Genomic DNA, 12500 nt, shown 5'->3' with positions numbered 1-12500 from the left:
ATTTTCGGCAGCAGAAATAAAGCCTCTCAAATTGGTCACGTCCGAACATGGCCTGGGCTCTTGCTGTAAGGAGTATTGGAAATCCACTGATCAGGTCCGTAGTTTCGAAAGGAATCTCGCCATAAAGACTTCTTCTCTACGACTCCCGGATGCCTTGGCTACAGTAACTCCATGGCTGAGAACCATAACCGAAAGTAATAGTATTGTTATGGTTTTTATTTTTTGAGTTTTTTTTTTTCCCTCAAAATCGTACGTTGAATTAAGAATTAGAGGTGATCATATTTCATTACTTATATTTTGTGCATTAAAGTGGTTTGGTTGTATACAGTAATAGACTTATTTAAGTAGTCGAATTTATACAATGATTGATTAATTCCAAATTTTAATATTTTATATTAAGTATATCTGCCCTTGATAATGCAAGTATGCAAAGTAGATGCTTCTGGCATCCTTTGATTCATATAAAAGCATCACTACTGTACCTCCCTTTCCATTCATATATACTATCACAAAGATTTGTTATAGAATATCTTTCTTTAGCCATGCTCCCATGTTGTAAGTACAAGAAGATATCAATGTAATTCAATAGGTCTTTTGTAAGGAAGAGTTTTAAAAGGAGTTCCTTTATATCACGATAGTCTAAATATACGTCAGGTCTGGTCTTTTGGTCTAATTGCTGATAAAATATCGTTATGCAAGAGTGCGTGTCTTTCTTGTCTGTATTTGATAAAAAAAAATCACATGAATGCATTTCTGTGCTTCATTGTTTCCTAGACCGTATTTCTTGTCTTCATACTTTGTTTCTTTTCTTGCGGTCACATATCTTGTGGGAGCTCATAAAATATCTTAAAGGTTGTGTACTTTTTTTTTTCTGGTTAGGCTTCAGAGCTTTCTGTATGCGCCGGCCTGGGAGGATGATCGAACCGGGAGATGGTGGAGTTAATCCTTAGTTTGCTCCTTTACAAAATCAGAGTAAGAAGAAGTACATCATCAGGCATTTGGGACCTTAGAACACCTAGCTGCATGAGTCGCTAAGCTAATCGCTGTCCACTGTCCAGTGTTATGAAGTCGAAATTTGCACTTCCGTTCCGTCATTTATACGAAGCTGTAGCAGCTGTTTATATTCAAGTAACACAGTGACTGAGATGTTTGTTCTGATTTGATACATTATCTCATTTTAGTTGAAGAATGGTAGCCTGAATCTTCACTTCTCGCATTTATACCTCTGATAGATTGGTATTTGTCATTAATGGCACAAACTCGGGTCCATCTGAATGGTACCAAATCGTCATTTCATCTCAGAAAAATGACCAAATTTTCATCCGTGACGACTTAGGGTCTGCTTCCTGTGGAATAAATCAGACATTATCATCTTGGAGATTATCACGCGAAAACAGCCACCGCCCCCCTCTCCCCCCCACCCAAAGCCAACCTCCCCCTCGTTCTCTGTCTCCTTACCAAAACTTTGGAAGATATCCGATATTAGACTATTGTTGGAACTTCGGGTAGTGGTTAGATTTATGAAGGGCTGTTGTTTGCTTTACATAGAAGTTGTCAAAGGAGGTTATTATTGGCTGTTCCATAGAGGAAATTGTTCGGAAATTGTTGTGTTGTTTTCATTTTTTGGGGGTGAGGGGTGTGGTTTAGAAAATATCCTTCTGCGAAATTGTTGTTCGTCATCTTTTCTTGCAACTGAAATTTTGTTATTCGATATCATTTTTATTTTGGACGTGGATCCAATGAAAGATAAGAGGCAGAATCAGTGTTGGATAACGATGAAGAATGATAGACCGGAATTGGAAACCTCGCGTTTGCTTTTTAAAGAGCAGATATTACATTTGGAAACCCCCAGAAGACACATTAGGCCAGGGACTCGTTAATCACGATTATCTGTTTGGTTTCTTGGTTTCAGTTACGTTTCGAATCATGATGTGGTATCTTTGCGTATTACATTTTCGCTCTTATTTTTGTTTATGGAATTTTTAAAGATGATTTATTGGTAACTCAGACTGAAGTGGTTCTAATGGCATGTGTTTACATTGGCCTAGAACTCTTCGTAGTGTTTTTTACGTTTACGATTAAATCTATTTCAGATGAAATTGTTAGTGTTTCAGTTTAACTTCTAGTCTGGAGAGATTTTTAAGTTTTGTGTTTACGAATGCTTAGAAATTTGCATCTAAGCTACATATGCCGAGAATGATTGCATCTAATCTCGTGCATCAAACTTCACCCTTACCATTCATTGTATCAGCTTCTTACTTTTTTTCCTAATTTAAATTCATTTTAGCCGCAACAAAATTCTTGAGTTCCAATGGTAACTCTCATTTTAGACCCACCAAAACTCTTGAGTTCCAGTGATGACTCGCATGGTACTAGAGGAGCAGGTCGCTTTAGGAAGGACGGTCGTGCCGCTGAAAGGGGACTTGGAGAATGAGAAAAGGGGCAAATGAGAGTAGAAAAGGGGAGGAATTGAATGGGGCTGCTGCTGCTGCTGCTGTGCTGGGGGGCTGGGGGCTGGGACACTCGACCGCCTTCATGAATGCGGGTTTCTGGTTCCATGAGTAAAAGGATGAATGAATGAGCCTATCATTAGTTGATCTCTCTCTCTCTCTCTCTCTCTCTCTCTCTCTCTCTCTCTCTCTCTCTCTCTCTCATGTAGTAAGATATATATATATATATAATATATATATATATATATATAATATATATATATATATATATATATATGTATGTGTGTATATATATATATAGATATATATATATATATATATATATATATATATATATATATATATATATTTATATATATATATATATATATATATATATATATATATATATATATATATATATACGGTACAGTATCGCAGTATTTTGCACATACCAGGGTAGTTTGGTTAATAACTTTTGAATTAAAAAAAAAACAGCAAAATCGTTGCAGAAACGATTGCTTTGACAATCAATTCATCCAAGTGTGAAAATTAATCCTAATGTTATTTCCGCAAATATAATTAATAACGTTTTCAGTTGCTTTCTGTTGCATCGTCACTAATTCTTATTATATTCTTCTCGTTACAGGAACGAAGTGCGCCGAATAAAAAGAGAAATAAAACTCGATCAATTATTTTGTGTGAAGTGTCCAGGAATGTGGTACAAGAATGAACGCTGAAAAGAAGCCGAGTCTTGAGGCCAGAAAAGAAAAACCATGACTCGTAGTGCCAGCTTCGGGGACTGACCGTTGAGTTGTTGTGGCAACCGAGGAAGAAAAAAAGAGAGAGAGGGAGAGAGAGAGAGAGAGAGAGCAGGGGGAAGAGAGAAAAACAGAAATAGAGGCAAAGCGGAGTAAAAGTGAGGGAGAGAAAACGACCAGTCGTGAGGGCCGAGTCTTTTGGACCTTCTGCTGGACTCCGCTCCTCCTGAAGATGCAACCGCCTTCTGCAGTCAGGGCGATCGTCTTTTTGGGTGAGTGTTGTCTGTCATGTTATACCTTTGCGTTATTGGCTTGTTCCTCGACTTTTTTTTTTTTTTTTTTTTAGCATTTATTCAAATTTATTTTCAGATATCCTTCGTCTGCTTGTGATGTTTATGGATCGTGTTGCTTATATATATATACACACATACACACACATATATATATGCATATATAAATATAAATATATATATATATATATATAATATATACATATATATATATATACATACGTATAATATATAATATATTAATAAATATATATATATTATAGGACATATATTATATATTATACGATATTATATAAAATTATATATATATAAGTATTATGTCCTATTATTGCATTGCATAAATAAATATATATGTGTATAAATACGTACATACAAATGTATATAAGTATATGTAGTATATATATATATATAATATATATATATAATATATATATATGTATATATATATATATATATATATATATATATATATATATATATATAGGATATGGAACTACATCATTTGCACAACTGTTCTGTACTTTAATACTGTTGATAAAAGGTCCTCATTTCAACAGGATGGTAATAGCAGAAACATTTATTCAAATCTACTTACAATCTTTCAGGGACTTTTCTATCCGCATCGTCCTCACTTTACGGCAGCCATACGATGAGGACAGAGTAGCCATTGAAATCTTGTACCTTGTTTAGAATAAATATCTTCAGCTTAAATGACGCCCTTTTAGCAGTATATCATATATAATATATATATATATATATAATATATATATATATATATATATATATATATATATATATACATATATGTGTAAATGGTACTTCACAAAGGTATGAATGTATATATATATATATATATGTATGTAGTATATATATATATATATATATATATATACATATTTTATGTGTGTGTATGAATGTATGTATGTTTATATATATATATATATATATATATATATATATATATATATATATATATCACCCTAATGTGTATGTCTTTTTGACATATAGGAAACCATTTTACATTGGTATTGATGAATATGATTGTAGGCATGAAGAATTATATACCCTCACGCTGAATATAAATTACATTTTTGTTTCAGCGCATACATTTTTATAGCCATGTAAAGCCAACCCTGCATGCACCAATATTAGTATAAAGAATTGAAATTAAAGCTTAATAATGAAATGGTTATCCGCCTTCGCTTGTCAAGCCTCGCTTCCTTGTCCCTCTTTCATCATCAAAATTCGCTTCGTTTGTTGCATCTCTATTTCATGTCTAGTTCCAGCTTCCTTTGAAGAGGAAGGTCCTAAGTCTGTTAAACTACGGCTTGAATGATTGTATTTACAGTCATCTCATTATTACAACCAATTATTGTTCGTCTAGTACTTGTATTTTACTGGTTTTCCTTATATATATATATATATATATATATACTATATATATATATATATATATATATATATACTTATAGTATATATCCTATATATATTTACTTACTAACAGGACCCCTTTGAAACTGAATGGTATCAAGCGGAGAAATTTATTCAAAATTGATACCATCCAGTATCAATGAGGTACTATTAGTAATTGTATTAATGCACAGAAGAATCGGTGTATGTGAGTAAATTATATGTATATATATATATATATATATATATATATATAGATATAATTATATATATATATATAGAAGTGTTTGTGACCGGTTTCATGAAAACTCAAAATATGAAGTTTCCATCAGTTGTGTGTGCACAGCCTCTGCCACTGTCGGAAGTATTTTATGTTTAATTTCCCTGGATATTTGTCTTCTGGAAAATAGTCTGTTAAGGCGATTGTCACAACTGCTAATAATTACAATGATTTATGATCTTTGTAAAGGATTTAAAAATTTTCTTTGTTCATTTGGTTATTTTTACTTTCGGTTTTTTAATGCAGGTTATTGATGTCTTACAAACTTTGGACTGTTTTTATAAGCGTTCTTAGTCAGTTCTTACAAGGGAATTTACGTATTTTTATGTATATTTATGACAAAAAATATTTAGGTAGAAAAAATAATCAGATATAAATTACAAGCACTCAGAAATATTATCTATACTGTATACAGTTACTGTATGTAGTCACAAACAAGTATTCATTTCAGGATCATCACAGTTGACGTAAATTGCTCATAATTTATGCCAATGGGCGTATGAGTGATCTTGGCCTGGTATTAGTTTTTCCTTTTGGTAAAGGCTTTCATGTATACACCGGATATAATTTCCGTGTCATCCTACCTGATTTGGTCTAGAAAAAAAAAAGGACTTTGTTAATGGACTACTATGAGATTCAGGTCCTCTGTTACACGGTTTTTTAGCAATAACTTTTTATCTATGCATTTCATAAATATAACGCTTATTCAGAATACACATTATATGTACACATAAATTTTGACTGCATTCTGCATTACGTAGGTTGAATAAATTTGGTACTTACAATGTAAAAGGGACTTTTTTGAAGACGGGCCAACTTACTCAGAGAAAAGATTTCGAACGCACTCGTTACGTAACTTATGACAGCATTTCTTCGCTCTTTCTCGATGGATGATAGGCTATACGTAACGAAAGCTATACTTCTGGCAACAGTGACAAACAAATTTAAATACAAGCAAAGCAGCACACCTTTATGAACTCTGAAACCTCTCCATTGATAATTGGCATAATGAACAAACCAACAAAATATGTTAATAAATACAAAAACACTTCGATTATTAGTCTAACTCCCAAAATAAGTTTCCTAAGAAATTACAGTCTACTTTATAGATCACAATCAGATTAACAAGATGTAGGGAATAGTTGGTAATTTTCAAAAACATAGTAGACAAGCTTGATTTGATAACTGCTCTATCTAATGTCAAGCAATTTTTATTTATTGGCTATCTACTTATTTACTGAAAAAAATAGCCAGTACCGTATTTTGGCTTTAAACCTTCATCAGTAATTATCGTCAGAATGATAACTTCATGAGGCTCCACCCACTTTGGCCTCGTTATAATTCAGGATAACACTGAAGGCTACCATGGGCATTGTTGGATTACAAAATTTAACTTATGGCTATAAAAGCTCATTTCTCGAGTAGTTGTAAGAAGTGCTAAATGATCCTCAAGGATCCCAGCAGTTGGCCTAAAGTTTAATTCATGTATATTACGCATATACTGTTGCGGCACTACTGCTACAGTAGTATTACTACGCTAGCACAGATACCCCACCCACATCTATGTATCGTTCCGCCATTCATAAAGTCTTCGGGTTTCAGAGCCGATGGAACAAGGAGAATGAGTTTCTGTCTAGTGGATGGGCGTTTCGTCAAAAGGTGTTTGCTTTGCTTACGTAATGAATGTTTTTCGACTCTTGGCTCGTAATCATTGGGCATGGCGTCGGCTAAATAATTGTTACTCTATAAAAATTAAAACTATCGGGTTTAGGTTATTGATAATGCTGACAAAATTTGTGTGTGGTTGTAAAATATACATATGTCAACTTTCAGCTACATCCGATGCTTTGACAAGGAGCAAAGTCCAAAAAACCATGTTACAGAGGCCCTGAATCTCATAGAAAATTCCTGTCGAATACCAACATTAATTTCGATCCTGATTTGCTATTGCTGAGGGCGTTCAATTTGTTTTGTTTTTGTGATTATACTTATAAGGCAGAGAGCAAAATATTTTTTACAAATGCTTGTGAAGGTATCGTGTAATATATATATATACATTTATATCTATATATATATATATATATATATATAGTATATGCATACATGTACAAATACACTGTAGTATATATATATATATATATATATATTATATATATATATATATATATATATATATTATATATATTTATAAAATGTACGGACGTACTTATGTATTTTTGTTTGTTTGTATATATGTATATATTTATTACTGTATTCCTGCCTGTAGTTTTGTAGCCAGTTCATGAGGGCAAAAAGAAATGATGTACGGTACTGTATCTGCGGCGGAATAACGAAAGAATTGTACTCGTGCCTGGGAAGGAATTCATCTGGAATGGACCCATCAAATCAAAAGCGTATCTGGAACTGCATTGCCGATGCGGTCATTATAATTCAATGAAATAATCAGTGGCGGGAAATGTTCCTCGATTTGTGGGGCGATAAATTACAGAACATTTGGCACAAGACAACCTCCCTGGTGGACCTACCTCTCTCTCTCTCTCTCTCTCTCTCTCTCTCTCTCTCTCTCTCTCTCTTTCTTCCTTGTATCCCTTTGCTTCGGTCCTCTTCTCTTCTTTATACTCCTCATACCATTTATTTCAAGGTTAATATCATTAATTTCCAGGGCGTGAGCAGCGAGCATGATGCAGTGTTGATATACTACAGTTACGGGAAGATTTCATTCTCCCCGAAGAGGAGGGAGAGTCAACCGCAAGGTTTATTTATTTTGGTTTCTATTTACCTAAAGGCATTTTATGAATTGAATATCTAACGGATGTTTGTTGTTTTCAACGATCATTAAATCATTAGTTCACGGGTAAATATCTTACTTGGTTATTATAAAAATTATATATATATATATGTATATATATATATATAATATATATTATATATATATATATATATATATATTACTGGTAATCTTCTAAGGCACGATGATATGGTAATTCGTTGTATTCCACGGGAGAAAATTAAAATGGTTTATCCTTTTCCATAATAAACCCTCCAAGAAGAGGTCCATTGGAGGACGAAACTGTTGAGCATTTTCTGAGATAAACCATTTTCATTTTCTTATGTGCAATACAACGGATATATATATATATATATATATATATATATATATATATATATATATATATATATATCAAATTGTTCTGTATGACAAGAAAAAGAGAGCGGATCAGTGGCCCCTCTTCGAGGGGTGTAATACAAGAAAAGAAGTGTGTACTATCGAAGGCTTTTTAAGCTCTTTTTTATATATACATTTGACATTGTAGAGGAAATTGAAAATATCAGGAAAGAAATTTATTGCTACGGGTGAATATATTTCAAACTAGAAGAAAAGTGTGTTCGATAGGGAAGTTCTTTGGACATTTTTATGGCTACCTGTCTTTTTTCGAAGATGAAAGGATAGTTATGCTTCAAGATTTGAATGCCAAGGAGAGAGAGAGAGAGAGAGAGAGAGAGAGAGAGAGAGAGAGAGAGAGAGAGAGAGAGAGAGATTCAGGGCAGAACAAAAAAGGGACTATGCAGGATTTATCCTAAAAGACGCTGAATATTCAGTGGTTTTGTAAGAGTTCGGTGAATGAAAATAATACGAAGAGTGTTTAAAAGCAGTGTTGTTTCTCGTGTTTGGAAAAAGCCGTAAGGAATCCGGTGAATATTCTACTATTGCTGATCGGTTTTTTGTTGAAAGCTACTGTCCCTTTCTGTCATTTTATATGTGATGCCAATTTCACAGATGTCATCGACTTTTTGAGTAAAAATTGTCGCAATGTTATCAGATTAAGGAAGAAATTGCTCTTTGTTATAATTAAGTTTTGGTAGAATTTATATTCAGATGAAGAGTCAGATGAGTGGTAATTTATTCCCCTGACCAATACGTACGATAAAAAAGATAAAATGATTGAATCAGAACACTCATTTGATTTTAGACGTGAACGTACTTTTAAAAAGAACAGTTTCAAGGAGAAGGGTTATTGAGCATTATATTTACCGAGTACACAAAATAGAGTTGTATAATATTGGTAACCCTAACAAAAAATCATGTATTTTAAGCAAATTCTGCTATTCACCAATTCTATTGCACTCAAGTGGGAAAAGTAACCTTGCTTAACAGGAAACAGTAAAGTATGTGGGGTTTATGCTGGAGTTAATAAATTCGTTGGCAGACATCTTATAAAAATGGGTTTTTGGGTGATTTTCAGGGATATGACGGGGAACACGACCCTTCCGAGCAAACTGTAGTAATTTGTTAATGAGCCTGACAGCCGGACCAAGGGTAAAAGTGACGCTTCACTGTAACTGACACCAAAGTCATGGCGTCAGAATAACTGTCCAGCAGAATCGTCTGGAAATCTCTAAGTCCACCTGTTTTAGGCTGGAGGATTGTACGCGTCGAGAGATTAGGAAGCTGGAAGAGAATGTCGACGTATTCTCTCTCCTGAAAGGAACTGTTACCTGAACGTGGAGTCCCAGGATAACTCCTCTCACAAAAGTGGAAAATGCTGATGTGAGAGAAGCCTCTCCCCTGCTCACGCCTAAAGTTGCAGGGAGGAGACTTTGCATCAGAAAGAGAAAGATCATAGCGAAGGGGTACAGGCAGGATACTGATTTGACGTATTGATTCAGATTTGTTAAGAAGGTAAATAAAAGACTGAAGCATCCGAAATACAAGACCATTTTTCAGACAGTAATGGGTAAGACCAGCTTATACTGTTGTGGTAACGGGAATCGATAAAAATTGCAATATAAAAAAAGGAATAATTTTGAAGGACGCCTCATTTTGAACTTTGAGATTTCTCCAAGAAAAGAAATTATGTTGCGACTCGTTAAATGTAGAAGAGCAGTTGTAACTCCAAAAATAACATATGTGTTAACGCACGATAGAAAAGAATTTAGCGACATATGAAACCATAAATAGGCATCTTGATAAACTTCTGCCGAGATCACGGAAATTAAGGTGGCCTTGCTTTTGTCTGCCCGTGTCAAGTACTTAGAAATTCCCAGAACAGTGGTCTTCAACCTATGGGCAGGGCCATGGGCTGATTATCAGGTGGGCCACGGACAAAAATAAATAATGTAGAATTTACAGTTAAATAATTTATAGATATATATATATATATATATATATATACATATATATATATATATATATATATATATACATACAAACAGATATCAAAAGTATATTTTCTTTTATCCGGACCTATAATAATTATGAATAAACAATATATGAAGAAAAATATGGAAATAAATATATTTTCTTTTTCTTATTCTATCCCAGTAATTGTTCATGGCAAACATGTACAATTATAATTTTTAGATCATAAAAATGGTCATGAAAAGATTCTGAGCATATTTATATATTGAATTAATGAAAATCTATATTGTGAATTTATGGTAATAACATGTCATGAATTTCCAGTTCCAAGAACTATACGTTTTGTTTTGAACTTATCAATTCCTTTTCTAAATCTGAAGTAGTTGGTCATGGGTATTTGGAGATATCCAAAGTAGGCCATGACCTCAAAAAGGTTGAAGACCACTGGGCCTAGAATGTTTGTAACAAATTATTTTGACTTCTGCAAAGGAGGAAGGTGAACAATATAAGTTTACCTCCCTAAGCTTAGGCTATATGCATGATTAAAAAGAAAGTAAAAATTGAGAAAAATAGAGGAAGTTAAAAATAGGCATTAACTTGAAGGATTATAGCAGTCACCATCCTTTGGAACATGTATTTCCTTGAGGGAGAAGCCAAAGGGAAGGAACTATTTGATGCAAAATAGATTCAAGGTAGGAAAGAATGGGATGGATGTAAAATGAATACGAATCAAGTAAAAAAAAAAAGAATAGAATTAATAGATAGAAGAAATCCCTGGATAAAAATCAAAAGTCAGATAGTGCGAAGAAAGGCAGTGAAAAGGATATATGAAACTCTGCCAAACGGCTTTGTGGGAGTTTATTGCAAAGTAATGGATATTGTCGCGAGGAATTCCTTTATAGTCTTTTAGTATGTAGGGGATTGATGGGGCGACGAGTACAGAAATATGAGGACGTGATGACACTGGTGATGTGTATGAAAGGAGAGGGCAGACTTGTGCGAAGGTCGTTGTGAGGGTGCGATTGGCGGCCGCTGATTGGCTGGTACCAGGAGGTAGGCAGTTCCCAGCCAATCAGCGGCCGCCAAACTAACGTCTCGTGAGAATAGGGCTCATCCAAGAATCTACCTTAAGTGAATCAGTTATATATCTGGCAGGAATCATGAAAAGGCAAACCATAAGCAAAGAGGGTTGTATGCTTCATATTACTAGAGTAGATTCACATCAACCGTGCATTTGACGTCTAGGCCATTCCTTTACGACGCTCCTGATTGGCTGTTGATAAGCCAATCACAGGGCTGGAAACTCTCAGTCTCTCGAGAGAGTTCAAATCGGCAGAATGTATGTTCCACCTCTCCTGAAAGACGTCTCCCCCATGAGACATGGAAAATACATCCTGCCTATGTGAACTCTCTCGAGAGACTGAGAGTTTCCAGTCCTGTTGTTGGCTTATCAAGAGCCAATCAGGAGCGTCGTCAGGGACGGGCCTAGACATTAGATGCACGGGTGATGTGAATCTACTAAAGGACGGGAGAAGCTTGGTAAGCTCTTCATTATCCAGACAACTCCGTAGGGGGTTAGAGCCGTCACTTCACCTCATATGGTGCACTGTAGGAATTGCTTAAAATTCTTTGCAGCGTCCCATCGGACCCCTAGCTGCAACCCCCTTTCATTCCTTATATTGTACCTCCGTTCATATTCTCTCTCTTCCATCTGACATTCTAACTTCTCCTAACAATTGAGTCATAGTGCAACGGCGAGGTTTTCCTCCTATTACACCTTTCAAACCTTTTTATTCTGTTTCCGTCTCAGTTCTGAATGACCTCATAGGTCTCAGCGCTTGGCTTTTGGCGTAAATTCTATATTTTGTCTATCTTTTTATCTATCTGTCTATCCATCTATGCATGTATGTGTGTATGTGTATCAGTATGTATGCATTTATGTATGCATCTATCTATCTATTGTCGAGACAAATAGAAAGATTTGGTTGCAAGAAGAGCGAGAAGTAGAGCACAGAATTGTAGAATGAACGCCTCGGTGAGGAGTTCGTTGGATTGCCATCGGCAACTTGAGTGCGTGCGTGCGTGCGCGCTTGCACACGTTCTTGAAGGATAAAAAGCTCTGATTTCTTTTCACGCTCACAGACATTTGCCTTTTTTCTTTCTGTATCGTCGCTTCTTGTAACGGGTAAT

General features: G+C 34.7%; 1 protein-coding gene across 1 annotated transcript in view; it reads left to right on the top strand.

The window, feature by feature from the left end:
• Positions 1-12500, top strand: part of LOC135197900 (cell adhesion molecule DSCAM-like) — a 457768-nt gene that overhangs the window by 29923 nt on the left and 415345 nt on the right. Inside the window, exon 2 of the mRNA XM_064225122.1 lies at positions 3079-3462. Coding sequence (XP_064081192.1) covers positions 3423-3462 — 40 coding nt within the window. The 5' untranslated portion in view covers positions 3079-3422. The remainder of the gene's footprint in view (positions 1-3078; positions 3463-12500) is intronic.

Source organism: Macrobrachium nipponense, chromosome 21, assembly GCF_015104395.2.
Source record: "Macrobrachium nipponense isolate FS-2020 chromosome 21, ASM1510439v2, whole genome shotgun sequence".
In the NCBI taxonomy this organism is placed as follows: Eukaryota; Metazoa; Arthropoda; class Malacostraca; order Decapoda; family Palaemonidae; genus Macrobrachium; species Macrobrachium nipponense.
Note: the sequence above shows the minus strand (reverse complement) of the source record. Positions and strands in the feature narration are given on the sequence as shown.